The 17,567-nt window shown below is 41.8% G+C and overlaps 1 protein-coding gene across 3 annotated transcripts in view; it reads right to left on the bottom strand.

Annotated features, from left to right (window-relative positions):
* megf6b (multiple EGF-like-domains 6b) overlaps positions 1-17,567 on the bottom strand; it is a 93,104-nt gene that overhangs the window by 37,635 nt on the left and 37,902 nt on the right. For all 3 annotated transcript variants that reach the window (XM_047347403.1, XM_047347400.1, XM_047347402.1), the window contains exon 5: positions 3,163-3,285. In XM_047347403.1, coding sequence (XP_047203359.1) covers positions 3,163-3,285 — 123 coding nt within the window. The remainder of the gene's footprint in view (positions 1-3,162; positions 3,286-17,567) is intronic.

The following is a 17,567-nucleotide window of genomic DNA, read 5'->3' as shown; positions in this document are numbered from 1 at the left end:
CTGCATAAAACAACAAAGGTTTGTGTTATAGCCTCTCAGTTCATACAGTGTTTAATGTCTACAGGAAGAGCTGCACTCAGATCCAGTTTGTCATGTTCAAAGCAGAATTGTTTAGTTCACATTTCTTAAAAATGTTTAACGCTGCTTAGTAAGGCGCTCATTTAAACATTTGAAACAAGCATCTAAGAGCAATAATGAAAGTCTCTTCTGCAGACAAAGAAGACTATCTTCACAGTAACTGGGCTAATCTCATAGGTAAAAGCAGCAACCATGTTGGTTTTGGTTGTTCATTATTTTGACACGTGCCAGAGGCTGGCACAGCTTCAGGCTTGTAAAACGCCTGAGCTGTAAACTGTGTTTGACATGACAGCATCATGCTGAAACTGTTACTCCACCGTCAGCATAACAGCTGGTACTGCAGGGCTCTTCTACTTTGATTGGCATTCTCCAAGACCCATCAAATCATCCCTAAAAAAGAACTTGGCTGAGGTCTCATAACTGTATAAACGAAGCTTGTTTTTTATTTTAGAAAACAAAAGTAATCAAATATTTCTGTCTGACAATATTCTACACTAAGACTTCACTTTGAAAAGAAATACAATAGCCTGCAAGGATGGGATTCCTCAAAGCAAATTTGACAGTATAAATTCCAGCTGAGAAGTTCATCTCCTCTGAGTGAAATGAATCGATGTTGTGTGTCTTCTAAAGTTCAAATCCTTTGCTTTAAAACCCTCTATGTAAGAGAAAAGCAGATCAGTTTCTGCAAACGCAGCAACAAACACGCAGCCTCAAACAAACATCTACAGCACCGAATGCTTCCAGGCAGCTTCTTCTACTGCTGTTAATATACCGACCTTTTACAGACAATTAGGACATTAATGCTGCGGGTAGCTGTTTGCAGCAGTGGCAAAGGTCAGATGGCTATGAAAGCCAGCTGTGACAACGTTCACATCAGGTCTCTAAAAAACAGTGTCCTGGATCAGATCTCAGCGGGTTCTCCCTGCAGATGGCTTTACTCTCCTCTAAGGTTGGCTGCTGCACAGAGGAACCATTGTTCCGCATAGACGTTTCGCTCACAGATATTCCCCAGAAACATCAGCTAAGATGTGGCAAAAAGTAAAACTCTGGTAAGAATCTTAGTTCAGGTGAGCCAATGTTCTTGTTATCTTCACAGTACTAAAAATTTCGTTTACAGATGTGTCAACCCAAGAGACAGCTGAGAGCAAGATTATTTCAGTGCAAGTCAAAAATATCCAGCAAGACTGAGAAAAGAGCATGTATTATTGTTATCAGACATTTATTTCAGTAAACCCACATTTCTGTATTAATTTGTTTTTATTGGTCTGATGCAATATTCTAATTTTTTCAACTGCTGTAATAAATTGTCATAATTAACAGAAATAAAGGCTTGAAAACTGAAATTAATCTATATAATGTGTTTCACTTAGTGATGTAGTCACTGAAATAAATTGACTTTTCAATAATATTCAAATTTAATGGACAAATCTGTATTCAAGAGACTCGTCTCACTTTACATTTTCTGCTAAGCTGTGCGTTTGTTAGATGTATTGCTAGAGTTTAGAGACTGTTGAGTAATTTGGACGCGACCCTCCAGTTGATGAAGTTAAACTTGGTAAAATATGAAACTAACACTGTGGCTTCTATCATTTTGGTGGCAAAGATCAGCCAAATGTGTTTCAGTGCTTTTATACACCAAACAGTTCAGGGCGTTGAGGTCTCTAGTATCAAGATGCATTCAGATTTTAAAACATGGTGGTTTCAAAAGTGCTCAAATATTCCTCCTCTCAGGGTTTAAAGTTCATTTAATAAGATGGCACAGAAAATTTTAAAGTGACTAGGGCAGCACCCCTCTCCCCCACCGGTTGCTGCACACTGCCTGTTAGCTGGCCGCAATAAGGCTCCTCCATTGTTGTCTACAAATTAGGCTGTTTGAAAAGTTCCCAGTCAGAAATAACACTGATGTGATGTGGAAACTAAAGGGCCGCTTATTACTTCTATTAGGACAGCGCTTTTTAAACAATACAGCTGACAAGATAAGAGCAGCATGTCTTTAAGCAGCTGACACCAGGCTCCTTCAGAGCAGATAGCCTGACTAATTAGCCAACTATTTCTTTTTAAACAGAACAGAAGAAACACATTTATTGTTCTATATTTTGCTTTAGTCTGTATCAAAATCACAGTAAATACATCAGTTATTTTTGGGTAAATACTGGGATACCCTGAAAATCTGGTATTTGTTTACTCAAAAGTGATCACATTGTGAGCATCTTATACCAGCCCTTGCCTAATAAGTACCAAATGTAAATACATTTTAAACATTTACAATACAACCTTGATGTAAAAACAATGTAAAAATTGACCAAATATTGGCCCAGAGCCCAATGGGATGTAATATATTTCCCAGGTGTCCCCATTCCTGTAGTCATAATATGGTTCAATGGACATGGAACATTAAGTTATTGAAGGGAAAGGAGTAGAAGCTGGTGTTTGAGGTTGAGCAGAGCCAAAAAGATATAGCAGCTTTCTCCTTTTACACAGTTTTGGGTTCCTGAATCCAGCTTCTGGAGAGGAGCTGGATTCCTCTAGAAAGGAGTCCAGAGGAAAGTTGTGAGTTGCCCCTCACAAGCCCCCAGCTGAGCCTTAAAGAGTAGGAGTTCTCCCCAGTGAGTGAAAGGGGTTAGGGCCAATACACCTTACAGCTTTTAAGACTACCTGGCCTTCTAAATTGCATGTAAATTAATGGCAACGAGAAACAATAACTACAGAACTGTACATTGAGGGATTGCTGCAAAGTCAACGCCAGTGACTGTCCACTGTCTCTACATGCTCCTCCGGGAGGAGGGAATGCTGCAAGTCACTGACTGGATGCAATCTGCTGGGTTTCCTTAGATAGAAAAACCTTTTATCCAATTTGAATAAAAAGCTAACTCCGACTGCACTGTTCAATGGTTAGGATTAATTGGAATGTATGTACCTGACTGTTGTGAAGTGCCTTGAGACAACATGTGTTGTGAATTGGTGCTAAATAAATAAAACTGAATTGAATTGAATTACATTACAGGGCGGAAACCTTTTTATAAAATGTTGGAGTGACACTGGAAACTGAAACAACAGAATGAAACTAATGAAAACACAGCAAACCTTCACACGTTTTGCCATCTTCCTTCAGCTTCTGTCCAGAAGGACATCTGCAGTAAAAGCTTCCAATGGTGTTACAGCAGAGAGCCTCGCAGCCTCCATTGGTTTCCTCACATTCATTCACATCTACAGGGAATAAACACAGGACAAAATTAATCCAACTAATTATCCTACAGACAAAACATATTTACACATGGTCTGTATAATCACACCATTCAACGTTACACATATCATTAAGTTACAATTACAAACTTGTAATGTAATGTAATGAAAGGTCCCCAGTTCTAAACTCCCTGTATCTCAAAGGCTAGTCTTTAAAATACTTCTATTAGTTTATAAATCACAGAATAGCTTAGCAGCAAAATATATTAAAGATCTATTGATGTCGTATCAAACCTTCCAGACCACTCAGGTCTTCTGGCTGAAGTCTGCACTGCAACCCCAGAGTCAGAACCAAACATAGAGAAGCAGCGTTCAGTTCTTATGCTCTACTAATCTGGAACAAACTTCCAAAAAACTGCTTAATCCCTGATCTCTTTTAAATCAAGGTTAAAACTCATTTGTTTAGAGTTGTTTTTGATTCTTTTAATAAACTATTAACTAAAACATAGTGGTAAACGTATTCTAATGGGGATAAAGAATAATTAGGATTTTCCATCTTGGAAGAGACGACACAAAATGACCTCGATGTCCATAGTGAGAAGCAGTTCACTACAAAAGACCCCCTCCTACAGACTATGGTTGAGCTGGGCTCTTCAAGGGAGAAACGCTTGATTTTATGTTAAGAAAAAATATGGACCAAAAGGCACAATGCATAAATTGTGCATCAATGACTAAGTTAAAACAGACTTTCCAACATGGGGCTTGTTCCGCCCTAAAATATAAAAATTCATTAATTTCAGTCTGTAGTCCAACTTTACTTTTTTTTTTACTTTCCTTTATCATGCCACTGTGATGTACTTTGTTATTTTGTCACTGCAAAGTAGGGACAACATCATCATTTTAAGCATTTTAAGCACGTGCTGTACAAAAAAAACTTAATTTTCCTTGACTCAACGTAGTACATAATTGTGAAGAGGACGAAAAATGATTCACATCTTTCAAGACCTTTTAGAAATAATTTGAATATTGTGGCATGCGTTTGTATTCAAACCCCACAGAATCAATACTTCAAACCACCTTCGCTGAAATTACAGCTGCAAGTCATTTGGATTGTCTTCACCAACTCTGTACTATTGGAGACTGAAATTACAGCCCATTATTACTCGCAAAATAGCTCATACTCACTCATATTGGATCAACAGTATCTGTAGACATACATTTTCTGGTCTTGCTACAAATTCAAAGTTGGATTTAGATTCGGTCTTTGACTGGGCTATTCTAATGCATGAATATGTATTAATCTAAAACCAATCCACTGCAGCTCTTTTTGTATGTTTCTGGTTGCTGTCCTACTGAAGAGTGAGCTTCTCAAGTCTGTTGCAGCCTTAAGTTTTCTTATAGTCTCGATTTAGGTCCAACCATCTTGCCATCAAATCTAACCAGCTTGCTGGAGAAACCTTAATCTCCACAGCAGGATGCTGTCACCACTGTGTTACAACATGGGGATGCTGTATCCAGGGCGATGTGCAAGTTGGTTTTCCTTCACACATAGCATTTAGTATGCAAATTAAAAACAGATAGATCCCAGTAAGACCCATTGAATGTCTTACTTGTAACAAAATGTGGAAAACTTTAAAAAAGGGAAATCAATTTTTTCAAGGCACTTTACATGAGCAAAGAAAAGGATATTAAATTGTGTTTTAAACGCTTATGAAAAGTGCATCTTTATTACAAGAGGTTCTTCTAAATGGCTTACATTAAACATTTCATATAAAAGCATATTAAGTTTAATTTTGATTATTTTGAAACGGACATTAGGACAGCTGTGAATCATTCTGTGTGTGTAAATGTGTCTTGTAGTGTTGTAAAAACAGTGAGTAGTCAGTAAGGCCAGGAAAGTGCCACATAACTAAGTCAATTCCCCAGTTTCCTTTTAAATGTTTAGAAAATGCAGAATGGGGCGAAGCACAATGTTTCCCATAGAGATTGTTGTCCCCATTTTCCATTCCTAATGCGTTTTCTTAGAACCAGCTTCCAGCAAAAATAATTGGGAAATTTGTACAATAACCACAAATAAAAAAAACATTTCCAGTTAAAATTAGGGGAAAGGAAAATGTGCAGTAATATTTCTGTTCATTTTTAACCAATAATCCTGATTTTAAAATGAACCAGGATAAGATTTTTTAACAATCCTTCAGAAACGTTGCACCTTATTAAATTTCCCACAGTTGAATGTTCATCCAAACCTTTCATCAACTAAACCAGATAAAATCTTTCAGTCCAAACCTCAAACTACACATAATGACCCAGGTTAAATACATGTGCTGACAGTCCAGTAGCCATAGCTGGAGCTGCAAAATAAGGAGATAATAAAATTGAGAATGAAACTTTTACCTGATAATTACAACATAGAATCACATTCCCTGAACTTAAATTTCTTATTTTCTTCCTCATCTGGGTCCTTGTTGGTGGAGATAAGGCTCAGAGCATAGTTCAAACCTGATCACATTAGGATTTGTTTTGGGTAATTTGTTGTCCTGATTTTGCAGATCAAATCCTGGTCCGACATTTGAAAGTGAAATAAAAGGAGGAAGGAACAGATCAGTTTTCCAACTATTCTTTGCACTCATAAAAGCACAATCACAGCACTGAGGGAGAAATAGGAATGCAAAGAGAGTTTTCCCTCAGGAAATGCAGTATCCTCCCTTTACTGAATTTTACTGAACCACACTAAGTATTTTACTAGCCAATTAAGTAATTTCCCTCTCAGTTTAGGACATCTGCAAACATTCACATTGAAAAAGCAGCACTGTTTCCATTACCAAAGCATGAGAGACATATAGTGCCTTAGGGTATGCCACTTTCAAAACTTAGTGTACAATAAAGCAAACAAATAGCCGAATTAATCAGAAAGGTCAGAGTTCATCAGATTGAGTTGTTTTGACTAGTCAGCAGTCTTGCACACTGAGTATCTGCATAGCATGTGATGTATGTGAAGTATTATCGGGTTGTTGTTGTTGTTGTGACATTTCAGTAGCACATGTGTGTGGAGTAGTGTAAATAGATGCATGAAGAGTGTCCAAAAATATATTTGACCGCCTGGTTTATCAAGTGATCAAAACGATCACAGTGTAAAATGCATAGCAAGACAATACAGGAATGTGATGGATTTATTCCTGAATCGAAGCAAAAGGCAGATATGCAACAATCTGATAGGGCTATAAAGATGTCATAATAATAGAGTGTACCCACAAACACAATCACAAGGAAGCAGGAATGAGACTCTGAATGTGACCCAATATCCCTAAAGAATCCTGTGGTTGGACCATGAGAGAGTTTGAGCTACTGGCTTGAGAAAGTCTATAACCTCACTGCCCCCCCCGAGGCCACACACCTGTGTGACAGCTGAAGCTCGGGTCTCCCCAAGGTCATGGGTCTCAGCCATTTTCTGCCCAATAAGCAAGTAGGAATGTAGAACCGCTGCGGGTCAGAAGGAGAAGACATAGGAGAAGCTGTACACAAGGAATCAAGAAATTACCATGTGGATTTGTTTTTATTTTTATCTTGTTTTTAATACTGGTGCTCCCTCCTGCCCCATTACTTACTACAACATCATGGGTGTGAAAAACGCTTTGTGCAGGACCACAAAAAACTCGAACCTGTCTTTTTTTCCTTTGTTTAGGATCAGAATTCGCTTTACTGGCCAGTATTGTGCGCAAAAACAAGTAATTTCACTTCTGTTTATGCACTCATAGCATACATGTAGCTAAATATTTATTTGACTATAAACGGCATAAGTAATTATTTAAACCCAAAAACATCACTTAAAACTGAAAAGGTAAAACAGATTTCATCCAAATAATCTCTAAAGGTTTAAACTTAATACATAGAAAACTCTGAATTAAGTTTAGCTTGATTTATCTTCCTTTAGAAGAACACATATGGAGAACAGTTAAATTTGTCCTCTTCAGTCCACAATTTAAATCACTCTAACCCATCCATCACTCGATCATCTGGGTGAACATTCAGCTGCGTAACCAGACACTAAAGGTGTAAAAACATGACTTGTAACTAGCTTTAAGAAAGGGATCTACTTCCTCCCATGAGTATTACTTTCTTCTCCTTGACCTGAGACCTTGGAGAGAAGCATTTGAGTGTACATCCTCCAGAGAGAGGTCAAATGCCTGGAGCATCATGAAGAGCCTGCAGTCCAGATTTATGCTCCGAGTCACCCTCAAAATGCCAATGCTCAATGCTCAAATTGCAGAAAGAGTCGCATAAAAACCTGATGCAGATCTTTGGATAAACAGCTTCAGATAAACAAAGAAGCCTATTTTTAGTTTCTAGATTTTTATGCATGTGTTAGGTAAAATTACTATTTGGTTTTATTCTCTAAACTGACATGTCTCCCAAATTCCCCAAAGAATATATATCATATTTAGTTGGAGAAGATGACACAATGTTCAAATTAACAAATATGCTGGGTTTACTGAGCTCTCTAACAATCCTCTGAGGGAGCATCAGTGAAAAAACATAATCATGAAGACAAACAGAAACATTTTGGCCTACATAACAAAAATAAGCACATTGATCACTGCATCCACAAAGTAAAACATAGAGGTGACAGCATTATGCTTTGGGGATGATTTTCTTCAGTGGAAATCAGAGTTGATGATAAGACGGATGGGGCTAAATTAGCTATTTGTTTTTTCCAGGTGCAAAAACACATCTGTAACTCATAGTATCTCTGTAATATGGGCTTGATGCAAATTATCTTTGATCATTTTGACAGCTTCAAACACAGTCAAACTAGCTAATTCACATAATGTAACCCAACATTATCTAGTTTGGTTTATATATATTTTGAAAATGTAGAAAATAAATCAGTCAATTACAGCTTCTGAGTGTCATGTCCTGAATGTATTTAGTCGTTATGTGATATCATATTTAGAGCTAAGCACAACTTTTTGTCAATGACAAAATGCTGATTCAGATGTATGGTATATATGAGTGGGTTTTCTGTTTAAAGAACATGCGGCCAGCCATGGCTTAAACCAAGTCAACATTTTGCAATTAAAAACCAAAACATTTCCAGTTCCACACAACAAATGCAACATATTATCTGCATGAGGTGTTGAGGCTTTTATTTCTGCTAAACTAAAATAAATGAGTTGTTAAACAATGTATCTGGTTGGCTATTACAATTAATCTGTTGCCCTCATGACCTTTATGTAGGAAGATGGTGTTGTGTACTGTTCTGCGACGACAAAGCTTACTATGAAAGCTGAACTGTGCTGTTATCTTCTATTAAAGGAGAAATCTAAAACAAAACATCTGTAAAACTGGGTAAAAACATGCATAGTTGGACAATGTGTCCCCAGAGAACCTACTAAAGAATGAAAAATAACCACGGCTAAAATAAAAACTTTCAGTTTTGTTTTTCAAAGTTCAGCTGCGGCATACCTCGAGGTTTACATTCCTCTGTGTATTCTGCAACTTCCTCTGATAAGGATGACCAGCTCTGCTCCTAGGAGGTAATGTCTAATGTCTCAGCAGAATAAGAGAGGCTTGTCAGGCCACAGAAAACCACCAGATCCCTGAAACTATCCCAGGGAGGTCATGAACAGGAAAATAACGATCGATCAAGGAACAAGAGTTCAGATGATGCTCATAAATTTAATCTAATTCCTTTTCTGGGGCTGATTTAGAAACCTGTTGGTGTAGTAATGTAGTAATGTGCTTTTCTAAGGTTCATTGCCTGCCTATATTTCAGTCACACAGTTGATTTCATTTACCAGGTGCTATAAAAGATAAGGACAGTGTATAGGTTCCAGGAGATGCATTTGAGTCCAGAGGTTTCATTCAGTAAAGGGCTGGGGGAGGGTTTTACTTCTGTTGACCTGAACGTGTCCTTACTGCTGAAACACAATCCAAAACATGTTCTTAAAATGATAAAGTAACCATTTATGAGCTAGAACAGACAATTTACTTTGTTTACGCATTGGCTTTCCCCTTAAAATGCAAGAGAGAAGAAAATTAAGCTGCTTCACTTTTTTACGTAAACTGCATATGAGTTTCTTGCGGCAAATTTTTACTACCTTGGGATTAAAAACACAAAGGTGATGAATATGAAAATGCTCAAACTGCATGCTTTTAATTTCTTAGTTTTTCTATTGAAAATAATCAGCTAATGTTCAATGCTGCCCCCTGCTGTCAATCCTGTGCTATAGCCCAGATGTGCATTATTATGTATCATGAATATGATACAGAGTGTGTCTGCTCTGTTCTTATTCATGCCGTTAGTAAAACACAGCTGCAGAGCTATAATAAGTCCTCATCAAGACACACCACACATTTCGTAGTGCGTGCAATGGCATAACATCCCCTCTGGTTTACCGCATAGAATTATGCCAGAGATTTATGTGGTATCCTTTAATTTCCACCCCTTTAATTTCCACTCTTATTGGATGCCAGTTGTAAGAGCTGTAATTGTGGCAAACATGGCAGCCGACTCGTTGAGATAAAATGTGACTTGATGCGGGAATAGCTCGCCAGAAACACGAAAAGATAAAAACATCCCATTAATGACAAGACTAACCACATTTACAGATTGCGGTGTGGGCTTACCCATGGTTAAGAGGTGTGTACCTTTATATGCAGACCCTCCAGGTTTTCAAGAAGAAAGTCTGGGGGATGAATCTAATGTCTAACCTCAGATCAATCCGCCTTCGTTATGATATGAAGCTATCATAAGATGTACAGTTCTGGTCAGAAATTTACATGCAAGTATGCATGAATGTCATTATATTTGGGCTTTTGTTGATACATTTCAGCTTCTCTTCCAGGTTGTAATGATTACACCCCAAATAACTCATGAAATTTAAAAGCAAGAATGCACAAGTGTGCATATACTGGGAACTTTTTCTAATCTACACAGACTCAAATATATACTCACACCCCTTACAACATTTGGTAAATGTCCCTTATAAAGTTGCAGGGAAATTACACTTTTTGTATCCAACAACAAGATTCTGGCTTAATTCTGACTGGATACTCCTGCCACAAAACCAGTTCTTCAGCACAGTCTATTACATTTCAACATGGCTGAAGTTGGGGATTTTCCAGAAGCTCAAGATTAGCCTTCCTTATCCATTCAAAAAACAGCTTTTTGTGTGTTATCCTCCTAAAACTCTCAACTTTGTCAACGTTTCACTCATTTCACCCAAAGTGTCACACTTAGTTGAAAGAAAGATGCTTAGGATGTAACTGATCAAAGTTAATTCAACATCAACAGGGACAGAGAGGGTACCAACAAAGAAAGAAATGTATGTCCCCAAATTAATTCATTTAAGCTTGAATGAAATTTGCAGTGAGGTTTTTTAGGTCAAATGAAACAAACACTACCGCATACTTATTGTCATTCTGACCAAATAGCCCAAAGTGATATCTTCAGACTTGTACAAACTGTCAAGCATGGTGGTGGTAGCATCATGCTATGTCCATTTCTCTGCCATTGAACAAAATGGATGAATTAAGAACAAAGCCTAGGTACAACTTCTTTAACCTCACCTCAAATCAACAGCTCGATGGTTAAAACCTCAAAGCACCTAGATGTTTCAAGAGGACAACACCAAAAATCTAAACTGGTTTTAGAATAGATAAAGCAGGTCACCATTAAGCTTCTGGAACCCCATTAGATTTATAGGCCTTATGCTTAAAGAATTTATGTGTGACAAGAAACCAAATCATTTAAATGAGCTCTACCATTTCTGCTAAGAGGAATGTTCAAATACTGAGCAAGAAGCCAAGGTCTCATTTATGGCAACAAAGTTGTGGATTTAAACAGTTTTGGTCTATATGCCAATGAGAAGCTTGCATGCTTGTATGAAAAATATTAATCCTCTGTGGATATTTTTAAAAAGGTCTTCTGGATTAGCATACAACCCTGAAAAAAACAGCTCAAGATCATCATTAAAAGCCCCGAATAAATGACATTCATGCCAATGATGAGACTATGTAAACCTGTCACCAACACTGCACCTGAATATTCAGATTATATCAATATTGGATAATATTGATATTTTAATTTTAGTGAGTTCAGAATCAGAATCAGAATCAGAATCAGAAAAGCTTTATTGCCAAGTATGTTTTTGGACATACAAGGAATTTGGTTTGGCGTAGTTGGTGCAATACAAATTAAACAGTATAAATATATCTACAATATAATATAAATATATGTGCACAGTTTTAAGTGAGTGAGAGTAAGTATAGAGCAGTATAAGATGCAAGAGCAATACAACAGTGCAGGTGATCATTGTGCAAGTATGGCAGTGCAAGTAAAGCAGGAGTCCATGCTGAGCGTTAATGTAACGCATAGAGTTACAAGTTACAGGTGTCCTGTCAGCAAAAAAAAAAAAGGGGGGGAGAGAATGTCAGGGTGGTTTCCGGGCTTTGTTAACCAGGCTGGTGGCAGATGGGAAAAAACTGTTCTTGTGGCGTGAGGTTTTGGTCCGGATGGACCGCAGCCTCCTGCCAGAGGGGAGAGTCTCAAAGAGTCTGTGACCGGGGTGGGAGGGATCAGCCAGAATCTTCCCTGCCCGCTTCAGGGTCCTGGAGGTGTACAGTTCCTGGAGCGACAGTAGACTGCAGCCAATCACCTTCTCAGCAGACCGAATGACACGCTGCAGCCTGCCCTTATCCTTGGCTGTAGCAGCGGCGTACCAGATGGTGATGGAGGAGGTGAGGATGGACTCAATGATGGCTGTGTAGAAGTGCACCATCATAGTCTTTGGCAGGTTGAATTTCTTCAGCTGCCGCAGGAAGAACATCCTCTGCTGGGCTTTCTTGATGAGGGAGCTGATGTTTGGCTCCCACTTGAGATCCTGGGAGATGATGGTTCCCAGGAAGCGGAAATATTCCACAGTGTCAATTGTGGAGTCACAGAGGGTGATGGGGGCAGGTGGGGCTGGGTTCTGCCTGAACTCCACAACCATCTCTACTGTCTTTAGAGCGTTGAGCTCAAGGTTGTTCTGGCTGCACCAGTCCAACAGATGGTCCACCTCCCATCTGTATGCAGACTCATCACCATCAGAGATGAGTCCGATCAGGGTGGTGTCGTCCGCAAACTTCAGAAGCTTGACAAACTGGTGACTGGAGGTGCAGCTGTTGGTGTACAGGGAGAAGAGCAGAGGAGAGAGAACACAGCCTTGGGGGGAACCAGTGCTGATGGTCAGGGAGTCAGAGACGTGCTTCCCCAGCCTCACGTGCTGCTTCCTGTCAGACAGGAAGTCAGTGATCCACCTGCAGGTGGAGTCGGGCACACTCAGCTGGGAGAGCTTCTCCTGTAGCAGAACTGGGACAATGGTGTTGAAGGCAGAGCTGAAATCCACAAACAGGATCCTGGCATAGGTTCCTGTGGAGTCCAGGTGCCGGAGGATGAAGTGAAGGGCTAGGTTGACTGCATCATCTACAGACCTGTTGGCTCTGTAGGCAAACTGCAGGGGGTCCAGGAGGGGGTCGGTGATGTCTTTTAGGTGTGAGAGCACAAGGCGCTCAAAGGCCTTCATCACCACAGAGGTCAGGGCGACGGGTCTGAAGTCATTAAGCCCTGTGGTCCTTGGCTTCTTGGGAACAGGGACGGTGGTGGAGGACTTGAAGCCGGCTGGCACATGACATGTCTCCAGTGAGGTGTTAAAAATGTCTGTGAAGACTGAAGACAGCTGATCAGCGCAGTGCTTCAGGCTGGCTGGTGAGACAGAATCCGGACCGGCAGCTTTCCGGGGGTTCTGTCTCCTGAAGAGTTTGTTGACGTCCCTCTCCTGGATGGAAAGAGCCGTCCTCGGCGTGGGTAGGGGGCTGGTGGGGGGGAACTTCAGGGTGGGGGTTGGAGGTGCCAAGGCCCCTCTTGAGGTTGGGGAGGTGGGGGTGGTGGATTGTGGCTGCAGCTGTTGGGGGGCGTCGTGGGGGATGGTTGCAGGACTGTCCCTTTGTCTTTCAAAGCGGCAGTAGAACTCGTTCAGGTCGTTGGCGAGGCGTCGGTCGTTGATGGAGTGGGGGGCTTTCGGCTTGTAGTTGGTGATTTGCTTGAGCCCTTTCCAGACAGACGCAGAGTCGTTGGCTGAGAACTGGTTTTGGAGCTTCTCAGAGTACAGTCGTTTGGCCTCTTTCACTGCCTTGCCAAACTTGTACTTCGCCTCTCTGTATATGTCTTTGTCCCCACTCCTGAAGGCCTCTTCCTTATCCAGTCTTAACCTTCTGAGTTTAGCTGTGAACCAGGGTTTGTCGTTGTTGTAACTCACCCTGGTGCATGATGGTACACAGCTGTCCTCACAGAAGCTGATGTAGGAAGTCACAGCCTCTGTGTACTCGTCCAGACTGTTGGTAGTAGTCCTGAACACATCCCAGTCTGTACAGCCTAAACACGCCTGGAGATTCTCCACAGCCTCACTGCTCCACTTCCTTGTCGTCCTCACAACAGGTTTGCAGAGCTTTAGTTTCTGCCTGTATGTAGGAATCAGGTGGACCATGATGTGGTCGGATTGGCCCAGTGCAGCACGTTGGACGGCGTGATAAGCGTCTCTGATGGTGGTGTAACAGTGATCCAGAATGTTGTCCTCTCTGGTCGGACATTTTATAAACTGTCTATATTTGGGGAGTTCGTGGGTGAGATTACCTTTGTTAAAGTCACCAGCGATGATAACTAAGGAGTCCGGGTTGGTCGCTGTGCGACCTGCACGTTAGCTTGCGGCGGGATGTAAACACCGACCAGGATGAACGAAGCGAACTCACGGGGGGAATAGAAAGACTTACAGTTTATGATGAAGGCTTCCAGGTCTGGAGAACAGTGCTGCTGAATCACTGTCACGTCGTTGCACCAACCACTGTTGAGGTAAAAACAGATTCCTCCACCTTTCGCTTTGCCGGAGAGTTCCGTGTCTCTGTCCGCTCTGTAGAGCTGGAATCCTGCCAGCTGCAGCGCAGAGTCCGGTATTAATCCACACAGCCACGTCTCCGTGAAGCACAAAACTGCTGATGAATAAAAGTCCCTGTTTTTCCCCAACAGCAGTTGTAGTTCGTCAATTTTGTTGGGAAGTGAGCGCACGTTAGAGAGAAATATTCCAGGTAACGGTGTTCGTAGTCCACGCTGGCAAAGACGTACCAGCACCCCAGCCCGTTTCTCTCTCTTCCGGCGTTTCACCGCGTGAACAAAGGTGAGCGGAACCTTTGACCAGAATGTCCAAAAATTCCAGAGCAGTAGGCAGAAATGTTGGAAATAACTCCTCTGGTGTAGTAGCCCTGATGTTCATGAGTTCTTCTCTGGTGAGAGAGCTCCGGGTACCATCACAGAAGACCGTTTTAAAGCAAAAAACAAAACAAAACAATGCGCACCAACACGCTGAGGCGACCATCTGCGGCGCCATCTTGAGATAACTTGAGTTGTGTCGCATGATGGCAGGATTGAGGAGATCCTTCTAGTACTCCTTCCACTGCCCGATAATGTCCCCAGTTGAGGTCAGCAGCCTCCCACCCCCACTGTAAACAGTGCTGGCGAAGCCCCCTCCTGAGGCGGCGGACGGTTTGCCAGAATTGCTTTGGGGCCAACCGGTAGTCCTTCTCCATGGTCTCACCAAACTCCTCCCAGGCCTGAGTTTTTGCCTCTGCCACAGCCCGGGCCACAGCACGCTTGGCCTTGCGGTACCCGTCAGCCGCCTCAGGAGTCCCACAAGCCAACCACATCCGATAGGACTCCTTCTTAAGCTTGACAGCGTCCCTTACTGCCGGTGTCCACCACCGGGTTCGGGGATTGCCACCGCGACAGGCACCGCAGACCTTACGGCCGCAGCTACGGGCAGCAGCATCGACAATAAATGTGGAGAACATGGTCCATTCGGACTGTATGTCTCCAACATCCCCCAGAATCTGGTCAAAGCTCTCCCGGAGATGGGTGTTGAATATATCCCTGACCGAGGGCTCCGCCAGACGTTCCCAGCAGACCCTAACTATGCGCTTGGGCCTGCCAAGTCTGTCCGGCTTTCTCCTCCTCCAGCGGATCCAACTCACCACCAGGTGGTGATCAGTGGACAGCTCAGCCCCTCTCTTCACCCGAGTGTCCAAAACATGCAGCCGAAGGTCTGATGATACGACAACAAAGTCGATCATTGACCTCCTGCCTAGGGTGTCCTGGTGCCAAGTGCACTGATGGACACCCTTACGTTTGAACATGGTGTTCATTATGGACAATCCGTGACTAGCACAGAGGTCCAGTAACAAAACGCCACTCGGATTCAGATCGGGGAGGCCATTCCTCCCGATCACGCCTCTCCAGGTGTCACTGTCGTTTCTCACGTGGGGGTTGAAGTCCCACAGCAGAATAATGGGAGTCCCCAGAAGGGGTACTATCCAGCACCCCCGACAGGGACACCAAGAAGACCGGGTACTCCGCACTACCGCTCGGCCCGTAGGCCGAAACGACAGTCAGAGACCTCTCCCCAACCCGAAGGCACAAGGATGCGACCCTCTCATCCACCGGGGTAAACCCAAACACGAGACGGCAGAGCTGGGGGGCAACAAGCAAACCCACCCCAAGTACGAGTTGTGTCGCATTCCTTCCATTGTACACCTTATATTGAAAATGTAGATGTTTCTTTAAATGTCTATTTTTTATTTTTTCAAATCATCTTATCTAGGCAAGTTTGGGCAGCAAACCAGAGAGAAGAAGCAGACTGTTTAACTGACAGAAGCATAAAGAGGCTGCCTGATTCTGGAGTACAAATATAAATTATAGCAGTCTCTAGTCTGTACATTACCTTTAAATCTCCAGTTGTATTATTTGTGCACGTTTAACCCCATCAGAATTGTAAGTGATATCCAACTAAATTCCAGCTTAAACGTTTGTATAGAGATTATTCTGCTCTGCCCAGACCTAAAGTCATCTAATCCCTGTTTTGATTTAACCATTCTGCACTCTGCAAGGGAACCTTCAGAGGTTTTGTCTGCACACATGTGCGCTCACGTACAGTTTGTTTGATTTGGATGCTACATTCTTTGGCAGCACGCTGCCTCACACTACAGATGTGTGCGTTAGACTTAAGCATAAATATTGCAACTCCCTTAATCCAAAATGCAGCTGGAATCACAATGAGTCACGATGTTTTTCCAGTAGCTGGTCACCTTAGAGTTGGTGAAAAATCCAACTGATCAGTTGTTTTGTCTAAAAATACTGTGAAAACTGAAAAGATGTGTTTCTTCAAAACATTTGCAGACAACCAGAAGCTCCTGGTGTCTGTCATTACATTTTTAAGCTAGAAGCTTTTGCAGGCAAGAGCCCTAAAAAAGGAGGCAGCTGCTGCTCATGTCTCGAGGATATTTTGTGTTTGACACTGATGAACATGAGTAAGAAACACCTCATGGACTTCGGGCATTTGCCCTTCTGACCTTTAGCGTGTGCTCTGTGTATTCCCTGCTGGGGCATGTCTTTTCCAGCTTTGACCCAGGACTTTAATGCTTGCAACATCACATGGAGACACCACAGGAATCCAAAAATTACTTGTTGTGATTACTGCCTTTCTGTCTCGTCGTTGCATCTGTGAGACATGTACGACAGGTATGTGAGAGGTCTGAGGAGGTGGAAAGTCATCCTGTGGAAAGGATACATCACATAAGGCCATGGTAAAGGTGGCTATGGCGAATAAACAGACACACTATTGCATAACATGGATAGGTGTGAAGTGTTCCCACAGTTGGTCAAAGTTGAAAAGAACAGCTGTAAAATATATAACCACAGGCTTTGGGTAGTTTAGAAGTAGTGCAGTTCCAAAGTAACTGTGGGGGATAGAGTTTGGGCCTTTTTTTAAACCATAGCCATGTCACTGGCTCTTTTTGTTACATAGCTTATGCCAAATTAGTGTTAAGTCATGCCTAGCTGGAAGGTGGAAAACTGCTGGAAAAACTGCAACTAGTACAAAGCATCAGTGAAAAAACAATTCAAAATATGCATCCTGATGTTCATTTCCATCCATTTTCTGTATGTGCAAAGCTACCAATTCTGCTTTGTGTGCATTTGGGTTGATGGCGCCACAAAAACACCAGGGTCAAACTGATCAGCTGGTACTAATAAACACTACAGTGGACGAGAAATGTTTGACAGACTTTGACAATTCTGAAGCATTTTAACAAATGAAGTTCTAAATGATTTAAACTTACATGTTTGAGTCAGAGTGTGACTAATAATGCCCAACCCATGATGGATACTGCTGTGGATGGCAAAGCCAGAAGCAAACAATGACAGTTATTTTAGGTACTTTACT

Source organism: Girardinichthys multiradiatus, chromosome 20, assembly GCF_021462225.1.
Source record: "Girardinichthys multiradiatus isolate DD_20200921_A chromosome 20, DD_fGirMul_XY1, whole genome shotgun sequence".
In the NCBI taxonomy this organism is placed as follows: Eukaryota; Metazoa; Chordata; class Actinopteri; order Cyprinodontiformes; family Goodeidae; genus Girardinichthys; species Girardinichthys multiradiatus.
The sequence above is the reverse complement of the archived record's forward strand: the minus strand, read 5'-3'. Positions and strand labels throughout refer to the sequence as shown.